Source organism: Drosophila teissieri, chromosome 3L (genome assembly GCF_016746235.2).
Source record: "Drosophila teissieri strain GT53w chromosome 3L, Prin_Dtei_1.1, whole genome shotgun sequence".
Classification (NCBI taxonomy): Eukaryota; Metazoa; Arthropoda; class Insecta; order Diptera; family Drosophilidae; genus Drosophila; species Drosophila teissieri.
This window is the reverse complement of record NC_053031.1, coordinates 3,134,960-3,155,901: the sequence shown is the minus strand read 5'-3', so window position 1 is coordinate 3,155,901 and position 20,942 is coordinate 3,134,960. Positions and strand designations below refer to the sequence as shown.

Genomic DNA, 20,942 nt, shown 5'->3' with positions numbered 1-20,942 from the left:
TCTCTCTTGTTTGCTCTTAATTCAATGCTTTATAAAAAGTATTACAGCGATCGGATTTAGTTAAAATATGCGCCTTTTTTTCGATGATCTGTTTCCATCTAGACGGCAACTTCATAATACCTTCCTCGTAAAAGCCCCCCTCCTTATTTGCGAAGAATTCTGACAGCCACTTTTCACAAGGAATGCCATGGACAGGAACAGGTGGTAATCACTTGGCGCTACGTCCGGGCTATATGGTGGAGACGATAAAACCTCCCATCCGAGCTCCCGTAGCTTCTGACGAGTCATCAACGAAGTGTGTGGTCTGGCGTTGTCCTGGTGGAACACTACACCCTTCCTGTTGGCCAATTCTGGACGCTTCTGATCGATCGCCTGCTTCAAGCGGTCCAGTTGTTCGCAGTAGATGGTAGAATTAAGCGTCTGGCCATATGGGAGCAGCTCATAGTGGATGATTTTTTTTTTTTTGTTATTCGGAGGTCAATTCCAAAAAAAATATTACGCTTCATCTACTCCTGTCCAATTATTGTAGATATTCATCATTATAAACAATCCATTTGATCCAATCTTTGGTGACATTTTCCAGTTTATTTAAAAATGAAGAGTCAATTATATAGATTTCGTGATTAATTATTAGGGAGATTAACTTTCACAGTATACAATATGCAGTTTCGCTGAAGACATTTACGTTTTGTTACAAAAATATGTTGTATTTTGTCTTTTGGACTACATTATAAGCCATTTATTCATCAAAAAATGTGCAAAAAACATAAGATGGGCCTCAACAGATTTACAATTTGTGCAAATATTAAAGGGCCTGTTGTTCAAAATGGACACACAAGCGACTTTTGTGCTCGTAATCAGGCTAGTACATACATACATATGTGGGTACGTAGAAAGACGGATTTATTATTTAAGTTTTTGTAGTGGCTGTCCTGTCCGCGAAGCGCTGGATATTTTAATGTATACGTATTACTATCTTTAGCGTGGCAGAAACATACACGTAACAATTATGGATTGGGCGAACCAAAATATAAAACGGCGGAGCAATTTAGCGAGTTAGCGTTAGATTAAGGGAAGCCTTGGCTCTTTCCATCTGCCTTCGCTGTGGAATCCAAATGACATTACTACAATTAAATAAATAAAGGCAAAAACGCTTGCTTAAAGTAATCAATCTACAACACGGAACCGCTGGACCTGCTCATTCATCCAATCGATTTTATCGACGATATCGCCCCAAATATGCGCGGCAGTTGGGGCACGAGTGATGGACATCCATGCAGTCGTCGATGCAGCAAGGTATTAGGCAGCATCCCAGCCAGCAACTAAGAATGGAAAAAGCGCATTAACTCTTTTGTCTTCGTGAAAGCAGAGAGTCAGTCAGAACTCACCCGAACAGGGCAATCAAAAATCCGGACAAGTAGGCAATCATTCCGGGCTCGGTGCGTGTGGTCGTTTCGATCTCGGCATGGCACGATGGACAGATCATGTGCGTCGAAGTGCGACTAATGGGCACAACCGTGGTCACAATCGTGGTATTTGCCGTGGTCGCGGGCGCCACCACGGGCGTATATGGACCCACGGGCTTTACCCCGCCCACCGCCTCCTGGTAAGAGGGCGGGGCCGAAGGGGGCGGCACATAGGTGAACTGCGGAGGAGCACTGCCCGGTTTACTCATATTGCTAGGCTAGTAAATGCACTTGGCGTTTAAGAATCTATAAGGAAAAGCAATTTAGGAAATTTAATGTTTAATCAAAATAAAAGGTCTACAATTTGAAATTTTTGTTATTATCAGCACCAAATCCATTGGGAGTTCCGCGACTCAAATAAATCACTTCCAAAGCTATTTGCGCAATCAAATTGCGGTTGCTTTTTGTTTATCTACATAAAAATTCTAGACGTAATGTATGTTCGTAGATATGACGAGAAGTTTGTATATGTTATGAAATCCAAATACATTTGGTGTAGGGATCAAATCCAGTTTTTAACGGATTGGTGATAGTATGTTCAAAAATAAAACTGAAAGTTACACATTCAGAAAGGTAAACAACCAGAACAACTTTGATTAAGAAAATAGACGCTGAAAATAGCACAGAGCCCAATGGTCAGCATCTCAACCCCATCCACGGCGCCATGAGTCACTTTCGCTCATTTGGCACGCATTCGAATCTATTGGAGAGCAAATCCGCAAAGAGATCTCTGAACATGCTCTACATGTTGTATATACCCTATGCAGAATCATGCTATACACCTATTACACCAACTGATATGGTTAAAACTACGAAAAAATAGTTTAAATACCGTCGAAATATTTGTTTTCCGTGTAGCAACAGAGCTACAGAATCTGCTGGCGGTCACAAGGCAATTACCAATTAAAATTCCATCAAGGGATTGTAAGTTGTAGACATGCAAAACTGGGAGCAACAATCGGAGTTTTCGGTCGAAACTCGGATAAGATATGGCAATTGTATTCGTATGACGACAACTGCCAAAGCAATTGAGCAATTGTTTTTACATGTCTGACGCTCAGACGACAGGCGCTCAACTTTTGGAGCTGGAGTATAATGACCTGCCCCTCATCCAAATCCAAACTGCGCCAACTTTCACCATTCGTTCAGGTAACTGTTGCACACAGATATATTCAGATACATAGATATCGAAAGCACATAGCTGCAGGCCAGGCGGAAGTAGATATGGCCAAGCCAGATAACCAGATGTCTTGGTCTTGGCCAGAACGCCAACGATCGGCTAAAACCAGCTGCACTTGGCGGAAATATGCGCGGATACATCAGATATACGAGTACGATGACGTATGTGGGCGCTATGCATGCATTGATCTCAGCTGAATCAGCTTCGATTTGGTTTACACTCGATCGAAGCAAATTGGTTAATGCAATTAGCATCCGCTGGCGTCCAGATTCTACTTAAACTCCCCATTTACCAGTCCAATTCCCAGAGTCCAGTCCAATGCCATAGGCATCGAAACCAGTTGAATGTGGCGGCTGGCATTAAATGGGAAATAAATTGAAACTCTGAGGTACTAGAAATCCATCCCCACAGAAATCCATCCTATTTGCAACCGCAGCGATTACGTCATGCTTTCAGGCATTCATTATCTTCTCAGCTCGTATGAATCTTCGCTTTGAAAATGCGATAGTCTTGCGTTTTTGGACCAGGCGATCTTTAACTCACAGAGTTTAGTGCTGACACCAACTAATTCACTTTGCTAGTTTAAATGCTTGATATATGTCGGCAGACTAACTTGTTTTCCCAGACTATCTTATCAAATCTTTATTAGGAATGCAGCTAAGATGCTAGTTAACAAGATTAATAACAAAAATGATGTAACACATTTCAGCTAGACAATTCTGTACAGAACATATACATACATACCTAAAGGGCTTTATAAAAAAATAAAGACTGTAATAATACCCAAAATAAACCGATCTTATGAAAAGGTAAGATAATTCCTCTTTACCCTGTCAAAGAAAATATTTTTCGTTATAGAGAACAACCTTCTTACCAAATTGATGCTTCTTTTTAGAAGTGTATACAATAAATTAGAATATTCAACTGCGTACGTCTGTGCGTACAAGGTCTGCCACTCGAAGCGATCAGAAGAGATTTAAAAAACGCCTTAATATGTATTTAATTTTAGCCTTTGTGTTAATTTCAGGCAGTGTTTTCGTTTATTTCTCTGCCGTATGCCAATATCATGAATCGAACTTTAGGCCCACGGGGCGTATTTATCCAACAAAATTACAACAAAAACCCAATTACGATTGTACGTAAGCCAGAAAATGGAATAATTGAAGACATTTTGTAGGTAAAAAGTGGTGAAATTGCGCACAATTACAGTGGAATATAAGCACTCTTTGTGGATAGAACTAGATTTGAGTTTGGGCGACCTTGGGGACGCCCTTTTAAGATCGCGTTTTGGAACGGAGCCGAACTGAAAACCCAGCCCGCCAGTCACTAATGATCGTGAAGATGATGAAGTTGCTTTGGATGATGTGTATTCCGCACACTATCTTTCGCACCGCCAGATGTTTTCGGCCGATTCCGATGCCACTGATGACGTAGTCGCGCCAAAAATAGCCACTTTAGTGGGCGGCAAGGACGCGGGGGGGCGTGGCAAAAACAAGAGCAAATGCCAATGGGTTTACAGGTGTGTGTGTTGGTGTGGGTTGGTGGATTGGATTGCTCAGTTGGAACTGCTTGTTGCATTCGATGGTAATTAAATATCTTGATATTATCACACTTCAGCATGCGCTAGATTACACCATATAGCACATATAACCACAGAAAAATATACCGATTTTATTTGCGCTTAATTTTAATGTACTTTTATTCGCACGCACACGCTGATATGTACATCTCGGTATAAGTATAAGTGCACACACAGGGGCCCATTTTAATCTGATTTTAAGTTATATCTAAATGAGTTTGGGCCCGTTTTTTCTTTGCTGCCCATATTTGGCTGTTATTATTAGCTTGCCGCACCTGCACAAATATTCTTTCGAAAGCGATCGTTACCTCGTATTTTGCAACCGAGAGCGATACGTTATAATAATAAATTTCTCGTGGCAGAGTGACCGTTACAAGTATTGTTCGGAAATACCAAAGTGAGGTAATCGATAGATTTCGATTAATCGTGCATCGATTGCATACCATTTAAAAACAACAGAAGTGTAATCAAAATGCACTGTGAAAAACACACGCCGGATATTTGCGAGTTAATGCCCGTGCGGGAGCACAGATGCGAGAAATGTCCCAGCCTAATCTTTGGCAACCTCAGTCACTATCAACTGCACCTGCGCCAGCGGCACCAGGAAGTGCTTCCACCCTCGCATATCGGAGCAATCACTGCATTCCATTGCCCCGTGGAAAAATGCATCTACCATGTGGCTACCAAGGGAGCTCGCAGCTTCACCAGCTTACGGCTGGTGCGACAGCACTACCAGAAGAGCCACCTAGACAAGAACCACAAGTGCCAGGAGTGCGGCGAGAAATTCCTGCTGCAACATCATCTGGAGAAGCATCAGTGCTCAGAACACAAGTGTCCAGTGTGTGAACTGACCTACAACAGCAAGGCTGGCCTGAGGACTCACATGCGGCGCAAAAACCACTTGATACAGCATGAATCCGGCAAGGTTCCCATTCCATCGCTGGCCACATGGAGAAAGCTGAAGCCGGAGCCAATTTCGGTTCCTACAGATTCCTGCACCTCCTACAGTTTAAGTGCTGGCAGTGATTTAGAGGGGTATATAAAGAATCTGTCATCCAGCTTGGCGGAGGTTACAGAACTATCTGCTGAAGTACCCAATCCTGAAGCCAATATCCATTCCACTCTTGAACTAGCCACCGAAATGCCGGCTCCAGAGGAACATATTCTCTGTTTCCTGCCCATTATGGATGTGCCCTATGCGCTGGAGATGTCATCCCAGAAACTGGATATGGAAACACAAACGGAGGAGGACGATCTAAATGAAATCAGGAACGAAGTGCTGGCGCCCTTGTTGCGCGATATAGAAACCCAAACACCCGACACCAGAGGCGACATAGGAACGATGACCGATGATTTCCCAGAGGAACAGGTTCCTGTTCCGGTCGAGAACGATTTCCACGCGTATCCAGGAACTGAACCTATGTTTGACTTGCAAACCTCCGCCCACATGTACACCCAGACCTGTGACGATTTGTTCGAGGAACTGGGACTGTCCCACATCCAAACCCAAACCCACTGGCCAGATGGTCTGTACAACACGCAGCACACGCAGACCTGCGACGAAATAATGGATGAACTCTTCCCCGACAACTTTCAGTCTACATGTACGCAAACCAGGTGGCTGGACTGGAAGGATACAGGCGAAGGCGGCGGATAGACGGATCAGATAAAGCGCTGCTCTATTATATATTCCATGAATATTATTTTATTATTTGTTAAAGTGAAAATTAAGTAAATAATTGCTTTGTAAAAACACAATACAATTCTAAAGCCATGTTATAATACAAGTTCGTTCATAAGTAGTCAGATTTAACGTAAGTACAGACAACCTTTTGGCGAGGTCAATAAGTTTTGTTCTTGGAGCGACCAACCGACTTGGTCAGGAGCAACTCAGAGCATTGGAAAAAACAATAGCTACAAAAGCATAGGGCCAAGTAGTTGCCCACTCCACTGAGGTAGGCGCCGCGCATCAGGAAGTCACCAATCTCTTGTCCTCCGATAAAGTAGACATTAGAGAAGGCGGCCGGAATAAAGAGCTGGGTGGCCAGCATGGCGTACAACCGCTGAGCACCCACTGCTCCCAGATGATGCTGTGTCCATCGCTGGTACTCCGGCATCGAGGTAAACGTCTTAAATACCTTCTCTGCAGCCAGGCAGAGGAAGTTCAGAATGCTCCAGATAAGCACGTAGGTGTAGCATCCATGCCAAACGAAGACAAACGCAAAGGTCAAGGCGGTGGCGCCAAACTTGGCCGCCGCCGATGATCGCTTTCCACACAGCTCTGCGTAAATGTGCTGAAAAAGGAATTCGTAAAGGCCCTCATCGAAGTACTTCCACATGTCCGAGTAGAAGTGGATGCGTCCTATGCAGCGAGGTCTATTGGGCGCCGGGATGCCATCCTGCACAGCAAAAGCTATTCCCAAGCCGTATGTTACCACGTAGTATAGGAAAAAGAACTGGCCCATGAAGTAGCCGGCGGAGTGCTGCCAAAATACCGAGTCCATCATCTCCACCATGCGCACATCCCGCGACATGTAATGTATATAGAAATAGTGGAGGGCGCACTGCATTACCAACCACCATATGGCGCTGCGCAGGACTCCTCCGACAAATCCCAGCCAGTTCTGCTCTTCATCCTCCCTCCGTGCTGCAAACCTCTGGTAGCTGATGATCGGCCCATAGGTCAGACAGGGAAAGTACATGGCGTAGCCCAAATACTGAATTAGGCTGTATCTCCTCAGATCCTCTTGTTTAGCCCCCATCTTGGACAGCGAATAACTGCAGCCGCGAAGCACACTCCAGGACATGGTGACAATCACCAGGACATATTCCGTGTAACCGACGCGATCTGTCCACCAGGCATTCTTTTGCATCACATTAATGCACAGTATCCAGCCGGCGGACAAGAGCCACACGAGATATTTCAGTGTGAGCAGGGAAACGAGGTAGTAGCTGGCTATCAGTGTGACTAGTAGTACCATAGACGACCAGTCCAGGTTCACACTAAGAGCCAAGGCACACACGCCGATGAATCCCAGACACTGAAGACGGGGGCATTTCCAGCGTATGACTCCTTGGACGCCCGCATGCAGAAAGTAGAAGAGCCAAAAGCTGGCGATAAAGTCTCCAAAGTTTTCCAACTCGTCGTTGCTGTCATCCCGACGCCGCTGCGATAAGGGATAGAATCTCCAGCCATCCGGAAACTGGAACTTTGCCTCCTTGGCTATATGATCCCGGAGTCCATAGATCTTGTACAAGCCCACAACTATGTACGCGATATAAACGCCGAAGTAGACGAAAATCTCGCAGCGAGTGAGCAGAGTTCGGTCTGGTAACCTGGACATCACTAGGCCACCGACTTGGACTCTTCATTCTGGGAAAAGATTGCGCTAGGGATGTGAAGAATCAGCGAAAATATCGATATTTTTATACCCTTACTGGAGAAGAGTACCTGCATTCGTAAATGAATTAGATTTCTCTCATGCGTTACAAATTGTACCCATTAAAATCAGTTTTTGTTCATGTTTGGTTGTATTTAATTAACCAATGATGAAGTGAACAATAAAAGAGCAGCTGTACTTAAAATAGATAATGGTATCTACATACATATAGAGCTAAGTCTAACGAACTACCTCTGGTATAGCATCTTTCTCTCTCTGCTCTTCCGGATTCAGTTTTGGTTTTATCAGGAGCTAGGACAAGGTTGATGTACATTGATGGGACAACATGCAGTTAAACGCTATGCTTATGGCTTCTTAATGGTAACTTATTGATTCCAGTTGAACGTCTCTAACACCAGAACTCCCAAGGCTTATTTCTAGTTTAGCATATCTTCTCCGTACTCGACCTTCAATTCCTTCTTAACCTTTCTGTTCTGGCTCGTCGTGCGTCGCTGCAGGTGTCTCCATAGCGTGCTCTTGGGGATCTCGAACAGGTTGGCCGCGTGGTTTTGCGACATTCCCTCATGTAGGCACGCATGCACCGCCTTGGCCAATTTGTCGCGCAGCTCATCCTTGGGCGTGGTGTCCCGCTTTCGACAGGACACGAAGTTGGGCAAGCGTCCCTGGGCGGAAAGACGAACCTTGTGCCGGTGCAACGTGGACATGGGGATTTGCAACTCCGTGCTGATACTCTTCAAAGAGTCTCCATTCTTCAGGCGTTCGTAGGCCTCTAGCAGCGATGGTCGTTCCCGGTTATTTCGCATGTAGGCGGGATTAGTGCGAACGCGGCGCCACAGGACTGTCTTGGAGATGTCAAACCGGTCGGCGGCCTTTTGTAGGCTTAAGCCCTCGATTATAACCGCGTCAGCCGCCAGATCCAAAGCGTCGTTGATATCGTCTTTTACCTCCCGTTTGAGCGCCACAAACTGCTGGAGTCGCGTTGGCTTACAATCGGGCAATCGTTTGACTGGCTTCGCACTTATGGGGCGGCGGATTCGAGACTTTCCCCCGCCCAACTTTCGAGGCTTTTCGTCTATTTCCTCGTCCACAAGGTCGTGCACATCGTCATCGTCGTCCATTTCAGTACCCGCTTCCAGTTCCATTAGAGGATCGGTTGGTGCGAACTCTTCCTCGATCATTTGTGATTCGTGCTCCTCAGAATCCTCAGCAATATCCGCATCAACGTCATCGTCTCCGAGGTCCACTTCAGCGCCACTGGTGGCCGTTTCATCAGCCTCAATTTTAGATAAACTCGAAGCTGACTGCGTTATAGTAAAAGTGCCCGTGTTCTCGGTGAGTATAAACTGATTGCCGCTGGAATTTCCGTCCATGTGTTCTATGGAGTAGGTGATCTTTGGCGGCTCGTAGACATCCAGGTACTCCAAGGATCGGCTGGAGTGGCTGGGTTGATGCTGGGACCCCGCGAGGACAGTGGCTGGCACAGACACCGTCGGTTGTGGCTCCTCCTCGTCGTCCAACAGTTCCGCCTCAGCGATCTGAAGGCCAGTAATGGACTTGGCCGACTCCACGGCTAAGGAATTGTTATCTACATCGACGCTGGGTGGACTAGCCGATGGATTGCACTCGAAGCTGATGGCAGACTTGATGCCCAGCAGGTTAATGGCCTCCAGGAACTCGGAGAGCGACGCGGATGGCAGGCTCGTCTCGCCCATGTAGATGAAGGACAGCATGCACTCCAGCAAATCACCGCGGATGTCGGGCAGCATTATAGTTGCCTCCTGGCCGCGCGGAACGTCGACCAGGAGGTTGCGCATCAGTTCGCTGCAGGTGCTAAGCACGAAGAGATGGGCGCGCACTCGAACCCCGTCCCTGGAGGCCAGAACCACCTCGCAGTGCTGATTATCATTACGCAGCGAGCGTTGAATGTCCATTATCGTGGACGAGTGGCCCATCCACTTTAGGTGATTCTGCAAAGGGTGCCGAATGTAGATTTCAATTTCAATTATCCCGGGGCCTTGTCAGGACGCGTTTCACTTACCATCTTGTTGTGTTTTGATTTCCAATTGATTTCCAAGAAGTTTTCAATTTCAATTCTCGCAATTCCAAACGCAACGCGATGCCAGAGTTTTCAGCCAGGGTAGTCGAGTGTGCGGAAATTCTCGGTATTTTCGTTATGTTTTCCATGTGCTGTACGTCAAGCAACGCGTTGGTATTTTTAATCACCAATTAAGAAGTAAGATATATTTCCTTTTTATTGATAAGCCAGTCAAGAAAATATTTCGGAAATTAATTGTTCTGAAATTTAAGAATAATTTGATGTTATCATACACGAAATAAAATGATGTATGTGCGGTATTTATGTTATACCGCAATTGTTAAAATACCAAACAAGGGTTGTCGAGTATGATTAATTTGGGTGCACTGACAACCCTGGGGCTCCAACAACTATATTGACATTTTAGCATTACATAAATTGTCAAAAACGGAGCAAATTGTTGAATTTGTATTGAACAATTTGTAGAATGGCGGCCTTAATCAGGAATCTGGGTGCCCGGGCCGCAGTCGCCGCTCTGTCGGCCAAACATGGTGGGTATTCATCCCGCCTCCAGAGCTTCAACTGATCTATTTAAACCCTCCAATATTCAGTGGTGCCCGCTGCAGGATCGGCTGCTCTCCGGATGGCCAGCACAGCGCCCGTGGAGCCTAAGAAGGCGGATAAGCGTAGGTAATAGTCGAGTTTTCGCAGTGCCCATTACATGTAAGGCATTCCACCCACAGCCACTGTCCGCCAGCCGGACGCTGTTGCTCGCTCGCATCTCTCCGATTTCGGGCGCTATGTGGCCGAGTGCCTGCCCAAGTACGTGCAGAAGGTGCAGCTGACCGCCGGCGATGAGTTGGAGGTGCTTATTGCCCCAGAGGGTGTGGTGCCAGTGCTGCAGTTCCTTAAGGATCACCATCAGGCGCAGTTCACCAACCTCGTCGACATTGCTGGCGTGGATGTGCCCTGCCGCAAGAACCGATTTGAGGTGGTCTACAATCTGCTCTCGCTGCGCTATAATTCGCGAGTCCGCGTCAAGACCTACACCGATGAGCTGACTCCCCTGGACTCCGCCTGCGAGGTTCACAAGGCGGCCAACTGGTACGAGCGTGAGATCTGGGACATGTACGGTGTGTTCTTTGCCAACCATCCCGACTTGCGCCGCATCCTGACCGATTACGGATTTGAGGGACATCCCCAGCGCCGCGACTTCCCGCTGTCCGGCTACGTCGAGCTGCGCTACGATGATGAGAAAAAGCGCGTCGTCTGTGAGCCCTTGGAGTTGGCCCAGGAGTTCAGGAAGTTTGACTTGTCGGCGCCTTGGGAACAGTTCCCCAACTTCCGCAACGCTAATCCCCCCGCCGAGGTCGTTCCGCCACAGGCGCCAGCCAAGAAGTAATCCGGAGTCGGTTTGTTAAATGGTAATTAGATCAATAAAACGAGATCACTGTGAGATGTGTAAAACGTAAAAGAGTCACTCGACTTAGTTGTTCAGCTTCCTTGGCTCGTTGCAGTTTTTCTAAAACTATTTCCACATAAAAACACAATGCGTATCAAACCAGAGGGTCACAAGTATTTATTGATATCCGTCTTGTTTACCTCCTTAAAGGCCATGTGCACAACATACATAGATATAAAACGTTAAGTAAAACAAGTGTGGGCCTCTTGACAATTCGTGCGCCTGCGCAGCGGTGCCCGGCGAAAGTAGAGGTGCAAGGACGTACTTAAGTTTAAGCCGGAGCGGATTGGGGTAGTGATAGTTGTACTTGGTGAAAACCTAATCGTAATTCGAGCTTCAGAAGTTTGATACACCTGGCTGCCTGGCTGCACCGTCGTCAACGTTTTATTTTTTGTTAGATTTTTCGTTCGGTTTTTTTTTGTACAAGAACATACACGTACATATATATATATATATAGTACATTGGTACACACACGTAAACATAGTATTACATTTAGCGATTTAAAAAGTATTCACCCCGCATTCATTCCAGCGGAGTGGTCCAAAATGTTTTCGTTACTTTACAATGGCTGCGTGCATCTGGGCACGGCTCAAAAAACAAATCTCCGGCGCCACATGGCGCCCTCTCCAGCAGTCCGTCCATGTGCCCGGACTCCGGGCCGGATGCACAGTTGGACTGGGACAACAAATGAAAATTTTGGTGCAGGTCGTGAGCGCGCGTTTTTCGCGCATCCTGCTGACAAAAAAACAAATTCGACAGACGACCGTGTTTTGGACCATGTTCCAGAAAGAAGGCCGAGCAATGCGTGGCTTCTAGTCTAGTGGAGGTCATCCTCTCGGCGGCCGTCCTGTCACAAATACAAATATACGGGCTTGACCACGACAGCTCCAGATTATATCGATTCCGTCTTGGTATAATGACGAGCTGCACCCGCTCCACTGCTGCTACTGCCGGCAGAGGAGACGTACGGCGACGCCTTGCCACTGCTGTTGCTCCCCGATCCCGTCGTGCTGCTGCTCGCTTGATTATCGCCCGCTGTCGCTCCACTGGATGCAGCGGCCGCCTCGTTGTTGAGCCGCTCGTGATACTCCTGGAAGCAGGGCACAATGCACAAATTCGTCTGGCACTCCGGGCAATGGTATTTCGTTTTGCGGCGCAAAATGCGTCCATGCCCATCGATGGTGTTCCAACAGAAGTTGCAGCCCAGCGCCGGACCCGGTCGAATGACCGGACAATGACTAGAACGCGGATTCTCGAGAGTGATGATCTCCCGTTGGGTCTGCAAAATAAAAAGGTATGTAAGTGAGTGATCCTTAGATTGGGTACATATCCAACTTACCTGGGGTGAAGACACCGATCGCTGCAGTTCCTCGTTCTTGACACGCAGCGTTGGCAAATGCTCAAACGAACTGCTCATGGTGGCCTGGCCGGGATGCAGATGGGTGCCACTGATGGAGCCCGAGGCAGACTTGGAAGTCCGCAGCCTCGAACCACCTCCGTTAGCGGCCTCTGCTGCATTCTTCACTGCCCGCTCCACGACGTGCGATCTGCTGATAGAGGGCGAGTGCGGAGACCTTCGCTCGTGTGCCACATCCGAGCCAATGGAGAACGTGGGCGACAACGGATGCCTACTGGCGCTGTTCTGGAGCCCCGAATTCGGCGAGGTAACCACAGACACGGCCGCCGACACTGTCGACGAAGAGCCGGGACTGGCATTTGTGGGCGTGGCCGCTGTTTCACTAGAAACCACTGGACAGGCCAAGACGCGCGTGGGCACCAGGTATTGCGAAGAGCCGGCCGGCGGGGGGGACCCCGAGGCGTAGATGGACTCGGGCAGTGAGATGTGGTGCGGATGGTGAAGCGGCGCCGGAGTGACATAGCTGGCATTTGAACCCGACAACGGATGCGAGTATTGGCGGTGCAGCGGGGCAAACGGATTGCTGCCAGTTGCCATCGCGGTACTGGATCCAGAACCGGATCCGGCCATGTGCAGCGCGGACTGGCGAGGCAACAGCGGATCCGAGTGCTGCTTGATGAGATAGGGAGTGCTGGACGGCACGCTGAGCAGGTGCGGCGTGGAGGGGCCCAAACTGGGCGCCGGTTCAGAGGCATGGCGCTCGATCCGCGGTGGAACGGTTAGCAGGTGATGATGGTGGTGCACAGTTGGCTGGTGGTGCAGATGATGCGAGCCCGTGGTAGAGTAATCTCTGGCCGTGGCACTCGTGGCACCCGCAGCATTAAATGGATCAAAGTCGAGCGTCGTGGCAGCCGTATCCGGGGATATCTGATTCGTGGACGAAATGCTGTCGCTGTCCCGCTTCACCCTCGGCTGGCGGGTGAGCACCCTGTTGCGTTTGGTGCCCATCACGGCGGGCGAACTGGGGGTGCCGTCTGGATCACATTCGCCGGATCCCACGCCTCCGATGCTGAAGGAGCGCTCGAAGCTGCCGCTGCCACCGCTGCTGCTGCTGGCGGCCGCCAAAGGAGGATGTGGCGGATGAGGAGCATGCGCCGGACTGGGTTCTGCAAGGAAAGCGGTTCAGAGGATTAGTTTTTGAGCTGGTTTAGAAAGTCAGGACACGGTCGCTTTAGGTTCATGATGAAATATAAATATTTCATATATTTTGGCACCATTTTCGAATCAATTGTAAGTATGTTACAAGTTATCCAATCTGCAACCGTGTCTTTCTGAATGGGAAAAGCGAATTGAAGCCAGGGGAGCAGGTGGAGTATGTTGTAGTTTTGAAAGTTTATTCGTTTCTTGCACATCGACTACAGTCTAGAATGTTCGTTCCATCGCGATATTCGTTTGGGGCGCGCATTACTTGGTATGGTACATGCAACTTATAATACAATCGGTTCTTTATGCACTTACGCTGATTTAAATAATTTATATATATATTTAACACACATAACTAGCGTAGTTATTGGTACTTTGCAATTGTAGGAAACAGAGTTAGTAATATTTGCTTATTGTTTCGGCTATTTTCGCGTTGTTTCATCCGTGTTCTGTTCTGTTTGGTTGTTCGGTTTTGCATGTTTCCGGGGTTTCGTGTTTCTGTGGTCTGGATCGGGTTGGCTTGGGATCGTGGGGATCCTTCGTGGTATATCATGCGTGTGGGTGAGTGTAATAAAAGTCCATTATCAAAGTTTACGTTACTCTATGACTTCTAACAAATCACGCTTAGTTCTTAGTATGCCTTGACACAATATAAAAAGTTCTCTATTAGTACAATAATTATATGAATCGTTTAAAAAACACACTATTCGTAATCGTTATTCAAAACCGGAATTGTATCTCCGCTTTCCGTCTTCGTTTCTGTTTTGGTTTCCTATTTGCCTTTAGCTGCAGTCTCCGTTTAGGATTTTGGGTGGTTACGAGTTATCTTTAAGTTTCGTTTGTTTGCGTATCTGTTTCTTGTAGTCCGTCACCGATGTCGTCGCATCGCCATTTGTATGTACATTGTCTATGTACAAAGAAATCGGATAAAAACAAGTGCCGAAGTAAACGAGTCCCCCTGAAAAACCCCCCCTTAGATATGTTGTTGTCGGATTTGGAAATATATATATAACCTAGAGTCGATCACCGTAAAACCATGTGCCAGCGCAACCTTGAGTAACTCAGAAGAAAATGAAAAAATTCTGTTGATACATTCACAAATATAAATATATATACATATATATTGATTGGTACATATTTATCATACATATCCGGTTCGCTTACATGCTCCTCCGCCGATCTAGTAGCTTAGTCTATGCTCTTGACATTCGATCTTATTCGGCATGGAGTTGGGAGTCGCTAACGATTACGCCTATGCGTCAAATTGAGTGGATTTGCGTCACTGTACACAGAAAATGTTCTCACATTGATAGGGAAGCTAAATATAATGCTCACGGGGAGGTCCTACATACTGATATTTGCTATTGTAACACAAGTGCAGAAATGAAATCTCTTTCGAAACGAAGAAGAAAACTTATTTCTGATGCGCCAGAGCCTAGCAAACCGCAGGATGTGGGGAATTTTGTTGCCAGAAACTGCCAATAAATCTCATTTCGTCCTTAATGTTTAGCATTACGATTACAAATAGAATTTTTGGTTTAGTCCATTGCTTGCTTGCATTACAGAAAGTGGATTATGGAACGGGTTCCGCAAGGTTTGATCAGCTGCTGGCACACAGCACCACTTTTTAGCTGCAATTGCTTACAAATCATTTTATGTTCGCGATTAACACTAATAAAATTGTATAATTTATGTACAATTACATTATTCTTTTACACGTAATATAGCTATATATATATATATATATCGAAGATCTGCACTACCGATTTCTTAGTTAACAATCGTAAAAATGTAGGGTTCAAAACGTTTAGCTTAAGGAATTAGGTTCTATGTAATTATTACAAGTGCGGCCGGCTTGCCTGCTTTCTTAATTCGCTTCGCTCCTTTCCCCCTTTTCATGCGATCCTCCTGATTCGCTTAGCTCTGCTTAGCGCAGGAATCCGATCCGATTCCACTTGTGCTCCATCCTCGGCCGACATATCGTATCATATTGCCACTTTGCCGTACAAGCGGGTCCGCTATATACACTAGATTGCTGCCGTTGCTCTAATACCTGTATCGATCGTTTTGGGGGCTCTGTGTCCGAAACTAGACCTACGATTTGTCCAAGTACTGCAGGCCCGTGTTAGTCACCGTAGCCACCGGCGGTGCAGCCACCGTCACAAAGTTGTTGATGAGGAAACTGTGGGCCATGCCCATTGGAACGGAGACGGGCATGGCTGATATGCTCAGGGATTCCGCTGGCTCGCTGGCGGCCATCACGGCGGCTGCCTGCAGCAGAGTGGCCGTCCCCGCCTGGCTCGAAATCGTATTCTATATTGAGTTGAAGTTAATACTCTGTAGATTCATGGCGGTGGTCGGATTAACGTTGATGGTGCCGGTGCCTGCGCCCGTTCCCGCGCCTGCTCCGCCACCGGTGGCTTCGATATACCGCTGTCGCGTCATCGAGTGGACATTGCTAGGCGAATCCATGTATCGCGGATCGAACAGGCTCATCACCCCGATCGCTGGGTGCGAGTTTCCTCCGGCCGGCAGACTTCCAGCTCCGCTTCCCAGGCCAGCGTGGTGCGGGGTGCACATGAGCGAAGGCGTCGGGGTCTCCGCCTGTGGTGGTATCTGCATGCCAAGCGTTTCGTTGGTGTTATCATCACCCTGATTGGTTGAGGGCGTGGGCGACGGTGACAGATTCGGCTCCTGTTTAACCACGCGCGCTTTAATGCTGGGCCGTGATACCGGATAGCCCCGCTTTTTGTATTCCAACCACAGTGTCCTGTTGTTCACTCCGTAAAGTCGTGCTGCCTTGCAGAATCCGATACCTCCCGTGCGTACCGCCTCCAGGGCTCGGATAAAGTTCTCGTCTCCCTGCGGATTCACTGATCTCTTGCGCTTTACCACCTGGTTGGCCGCTCCAGTGGCTCCACCGTTTCCAGCAGTGGCATTGCCCGCTCCTCCGCCAGCAGCACTGGCTCCACCAACTCCCGCGTGCACGGGGGATTGGGTGGGCGTGGGTCCCTGACTGTAGACCGATTGCACCATGTTTGATTCATTGGGTGAGGTGGGCGAAAGGTTCTGGGCCGCCGTCGCATAGCTACCGACTAGGTTATTCACGGTAATGATCTGCGACGAGTAGGCTTGTCCGGAGGCGGAGGCCTGCTCCTGCTGTTGCTGCTGCTGGTAGTGCAGCTGCTGCAAGTGCTGCTGCTGTTGGGTGGCCTGCTGCTGGGCTTCGTGCTGCTGCCGCTGATCGCTATTGACGCCGCCGGCGCTATTCGCACCACTGCTCTGGCTACCGGCACCACCTCCGCTGCCACCGCCGTTGCCCAGCAAGTTGGACTGGCAGGCGGGCAGGGAGAAGCGCGGATAGTTGGAATCGACAACTGTCCATTGCAGACCTGGGAAGGGGAGAGAGAGAGAGACAGCGAATGAAAGATTGTTTCTGTTACTGGTACTGGGGCATTTCGATCGAAATTGAAGTTGAGATCGCTCTCTCCTAGCTCTAATGGATCGGGATTAGGTCTGGTCTGGTCTGGTTGGGTCAAGTCCTCTTTAATCTTAGTTCGGCTGTGTTTGTACTGAGACAGTTTAAAAGTTCTGATGCAGTTCATAGAGTTACAATAGGTACAATAGAGGTAGGTAGTAGAGGAAAGATTGCTAAGGCTAAATCATTATCATCGGAAACCGCTGTTTGAAATTCCCACAAAACAAAAATCAAATAACGCAAGTAAACGCAAATTTAGAATGAACAATTGAAAAACAAATCATAGGTTTAGTTTTTGGAAGTTTTGGTTTTTGTTTTGGACTCTGTGCTAGCTCTCTCCCATTCCCAAGTTCAGGCAGGATTCGGTTTTTTTTTCTTTGGAATACAATACACAATAATAGTTAAACATACAAAATTTCGGCATTACAAATATTTCATTGCACTTAGTCGGTAAATCGGTAATGAATAATCGGTATGCTAGATCTCATATTTAGCTTTAGCATTCATTTCTCCAAGCGCTGTGTACTGAAATTGTTTCGAAATGGCACCGTTCGTGTGTGAGATATGCAGATGAAGTATGATTGTGGGCATTATTTCGATGGGTGAATCGAGAGTACACAGTGGTTCGGACTTAAGATTGTTTTGATTAAGAGAACATAGGTGACAGTGCTTATCAGTTCAATGAACCCCTTACTAAGTTCGCAAATGATACCTGCAGTGTATAGATCCATTCTTTCAATTATGTTGAGTAGATGTTCGTCTCAAAAAAGTCAAGAGATTGTTAACTTCTTTTCCCTTTTGACTCCTGCTTTGTCTACAGTTTGTCAGCTTTCTTTTAATTACAAATGGCAGTTAACTATTCTGTGTTTTGTGTTTTTTAAAAGTAATGAAGGCAAAACAAAACTAAGAAACGATAACAAGAATCCATCCTGGCGAATGAAATCCCTACCCGATGAACAATGAGCTTTGATGGAACAGTGTGCTGGCTTTTGATTTCCAATTGCGACTTACCCGAGTGCGAGGACTGGGAGTTCGGCGCGTCGTGCTCGGATGGTGTAGTGCCGCCGGAGATATCCAAGGGCATCGTTTGGTTCACTCCACCAATGTCCACTTCGGGCTTCTGCACGTGGGCACCGAGAAGAAAAAGAAAACCATTAGTGCGTTTGCTCAAGCGGACGAGGGTACAAGGTTAACGTGACCAATTTCATTACAATTTGCATGTGTAAGTGTCCGTGTCCATCATCCAGATCCGAGTCCTGCGGCTGCTGGTCTAACTCAGCGCTGGCCGACTCCTTGAGCAGCTTGGCCGCGTGCAATGAGTGGCCTGCCAAACCGCCGCCTGCACCAAATGTCATCTGGTTCATCTGGGCGAGACTGAGACCGGCGTTGCCGGCACCACTACCCGCGTCCAGGGAGCTGTTGTGCTGCTCTTCCACATTGTTGCGATCGCCGGAACCTGCGTTAGCATAAAAACCATTAATTCTTGAACCCTTAAAATGTTGAATCTATCACGACGATGCTTTACCCAACTCCAACTCACCGTTATTCGAGGATTTGCGCAAGCGCTTGCGCCTGGTGGCCGGCGATGTTCCAGCGCTCAAAGGTGACGGCGTACGTCGCATCTGGTGGTGATGCGTCTGCGCCGCCTGCGCCTGTCCGCCCTGCTGTTGCTGATGGTGGTGGTGATGGTGCTGCTGCTGTTGTTGTTGCTGCTGGGCCTGTTGCTGTTGCTGCTGCAACTGCTGCTGCTGCTGGTGGTGATGGTGCTGCTGCTGTGCCTGTTGCTGGGCCTGCTGTTGCTGCTGCTGCTGGAACTGCTGGGCCTCGCTGCTGCTCCACAGGGAGTCGCCCACACTGCTTCCACTGGCAGCCCCAAGGCTTCCAGCCGAGTTGCCCGCCCCAGTGCCCACTCCTGCGCCGCCCACCAATTCGGTGCCGTCGGTCGAGGACTTGCTGTCCGACTTGGTAAGATTGGCCGGATCCGTTGGCATCTCCGCTAGCCCTTTGATCTTGAGCATCTCGGCGGTCTTGAGGATGTGCGGCAGCTGCTCCTGCGACACATTGACCTCGCCGTAGTACATGAAGTCCACCATGGTCTTTAGGTCATCATACTGCACGTCCTTCAGGATGACAATGGGATGTTGGCACGGATTTGTGGTGAACAAAGCCTATCGAACACATTTGATGTTTAATTAAGTTCCCAAGGAATATGCGCTGCAGTGGTCTCCAACATACCTGAAAGTACGAACTGCAGGCGGACAGCACGATTTTGTGGGCCTGCAGCTGGCGACCCTCGGCTGCCAGGGTGACGTCCACCAGGGTGCCATTGTGCAGCAGCGAGGAGCACACGGAGATGAAGTTCGGCTGGTGGTTGTTCCACCGCAGGCAGAACTGCTGCACGGACATACTGGCGAGGCGTCCGGATCCGCGTCCGGGATGCGGATTTGGAGCTCGCTAAACCTCGATCTCCGGAGCAACCTCCTCCTCCTGCTCCCGCTCCTCTCCGCCTCCTCCTCCTTTCCTTCTTTGAAGCCAATTAATTCGCACTGATAACACTTTTTATCGCCTCCCGCTCGCCGCTCTATTGATTTTTATTAATTTTCCTTTGCTTTCCGGTGTTTTGTTCGCTTTTGTTTTTCACTCTGCCTTTTTAATCAATTAAATTTTATGAACAATCGCTGTCTGTGCATGTGTGTGTGCGTGTGGGGGGTCGGGATTTCGGTTTTTGGGGGTGCCGACTTCTATGCCGCACGCATCGCGAGTCACTGCAAAAGGGGTAATAAAAATGGGGTTTAAATAAATCAAACATTATCGATGGTTACACAAATTGCTCAACAACAAATTCCACTCTCTCGCTCTCTTCATCTCTTTTGCCTTTCACAGCTGCGCGCTCTCCTCGCTTACAATAAAAAGAAAACAGAAACAACAACAACGGCGGGACTGCGTGTGTATGTAATTATACAGTCGCGAAAACGAAACACACACATACTGGCACACCACAGCCATACTTGTTGTTGTTGCTGCGCGCTGGCCAAAGTTTTATTTTTGATAAAACCGAGAACGTAACGAAATCGTATAGCTTTTTGTATAGCCGCAGCGCTGTAGACCTTGAATTTTCTTTAATTCTTATGACGTAATTATATACGCGCCCCGCGCTCCGACTTCTCTTTCGCACTTATTCGCCAACCCCAGCCCATCTCCCTCACTCTCTCACCCACACAGACGACCGCCGACGACGTACTAATCGCTGCTTCTTCGTTTATTCATCGTATCGATATTTTCAGTTTTCTGTGTTTCAGTCGCATTTATTTATGTCGCGCGTTATTTTCGTATGTCTTTAAGGGGCACAAAGCTGATGCACAAACTAGCGTAGCGCCACATGTTTTTCACTTGCTGTTCCCCCCCAGACAAATCTTTTTCTTCTTTCTTTTTATCGCTTTAACAAACTTTGACTTTTTGTGGTAGGTTTTTGCTGTTGTATTTCTTCTTTTTCTTTGGCTTTCCAAAAACAAAATGGCGCGCAACAAATTTATGCGAGGAGCAAAACAACACCGAAAACCGTTCGAACGACCTGGATTTCAATGCGTTTGGATGCCGCACTGTTTGCGCCAACATATTTACCACTTTTTACATTATTTTAATGCGGATTTTCAGACGAAAAACGCATATGAAAATTCTTACGTTTTACTTCTTTATGCGAAAGATTTTTATGACTATATGGCAACTTTGCGTAAGACGAGTTGGCAGGCCGCTTAACAGTGTGACCACTCACAGATCAAA

The 20,942-nt window shown here is 47.7% G+C and overlaps 6 protein-coding genes across 12 annotated transcripts; 2 read left to right on the top strand and 4 right to left on the bottom strand.

Annotated features, from left to right (window-relative positions):
* Positions 1-1,005: 1,005 nt before the first annotated feature.
* On the bottom strand, positions 1,006-4,612 carry LOC122616989 (LITAF domain-containing protein). Of its 4 annotated transcripts, none has more exons than XR_006325928.1 (4): positions 4,534-4,612; positions 1,389-1,712; positions 1,159-1,322; positions 1,006-1,102 (listed from the first exon to the last, which is right to left on the bottom strand). XR_006325928.1 is itself a non-coding variant. In XM_043792616.1 (4 exons), exons 2-3 carry the CDS (start codon positions 1,673-1,675, stop codon positions 1,217-1,219), a joined length of 393 nt encoding a protein of 130 aa, XP_043648551.1. In that variant the 5' UTR covers positions 1,676-1,712; positions 4,534-4,612; the 3' UTR covers positions 1,006-1,124; positions 1,195-1,216. The 4 variants fall into 4 exon arrangements, 3 of the variants coding, with proteins under 3 accessions (XP_043648551.1, XP_043648548.1, XP_043648549.1); XM_043792616.1 differs by having other exon boundaries at positions 1,006-1,124; positions 1,195-1,322; XM_043792613.1 differs by having other exon boundaries at positions 1,006-1,322.
* A 55-nt stretch (positions 4,613-4,667) lies between these two features.
* Positions 4,668-6,012, top strand: LOC122616988. The gene has a single exon (XM_043792612.1). It carries the CDS (start codon positions 4,698-4,700, stop codon positions 5,880-5,882), a length of 1,185 nt encoding a protein of 394 aa, XP_043648547.1. The 5' UTR covers positions 4,668-4,697; the 3' UTR covers positions 5,883-6,012.
* On the bottom strand, positions 5,906-7,598 carry LOC122616987 (protein-cysteine N-palmitoyltransferase Rasp). The gene has a single exon (XM_043792611.1). It carries the CDS (start codon positions 7,567-7,569, stop codon positions 6,067-6,069), a length of 1,503 nt encoding a protein of 500 aa, XP_043648546.1. The 5' UTR covers positions 7,570-7,598; the 3' UTR covers positions 5,906-6,066.
* Positions 7,599-7,743: 145 nt separating this feature from the next.
* On the bottom strand, positions 7,744-9,772 carry LOC122616819 (modifier of mdg4). Its single transcript, XM_043792388.1, has 2 exons — positions 9,665-9,772; positions 7,744-9,593 (listed from the first exon to the last, which is right to left on the bottom strand). Exons 1-2 carry the CDS (start codon positions 9,665-9,667, stop codon positions 8,043-8,045), a joined length of 1,554 nt encoding a protein of 517 aa, XP_043648323.1. The 5' UTR covers positions 9,668-9,772; the 3' UTR covers positions 7,744-8,042.
* A 282-nt stretch (positions 9,773-10,054) lies between these two features.
* Positions 10,055-11,135, top strand: LOC122618558 (NADH dehydrogenase [ubiquinone] iron-sulfur protein 3, mitochondrial). The gene is made up of 3 exons (XM_043795089.1): positions 10,055-10,212; positions 10,273-10,347; positions 10,405-11,135. The coding sequence occupies exons 1-3, from the start codon at positions 10,149-10,151 to the stop codon at positions 11,061-11,063; spliced, it is 798 nt and encodes a 265-aa protein (XP_043651024.1). The 5' UTR covers positions 10,055-10,148; the 3' UTR covers positions 11,064-11,135.
* An 80-nt stretch (positions 11,136-11,215) lies between these two features.
* LOC122618557 (longitudinals lacking protein, isoforms J/P/Q/S/Z) lies at positions 11,216-20,909 on the bottom strand. Of its 4 annotated transcripts, none has more exons than XM_043795086.1 (7): positions 20,844-20,909; positions 19,398-19,927; positions 18,703-19,330; positions 18,374-18,618; positions 18,174-18,282; positions 12,464-13,647; positions 11,216-12,403 (listed from the first exon to the last, which is right to left on the bottom strand). In XM_043795086.1, the coding sequence occupies exons 2-7, from the start codon at positions 19,566-19,568 to the stop codon at positions 12,017-12,019; spliced, it is 2,724 nt and encodes a 907-aa protein (XP_043651021.1). In that variant the 5' UTR covers positions 19,569-19,927; positions 20,844-20,909; the 3' UTR covers positions 11,216-12,016. The 4 variants fall into 4 exon arrangements, with proteins under 4 accessions (XP_043651021.1, XP_043651020.1, XP_043651022.1 ...); XM_043795085.1 differs by having other exon boundaries at positions 20,784-20,893; XM_043795087.1 differs by lacking the exon at positions 20,844-20,909 and adding an exon at positions 20,377-20,642.
* Positions 20,910-20,942: the final 33 nt, after the last annotated feature.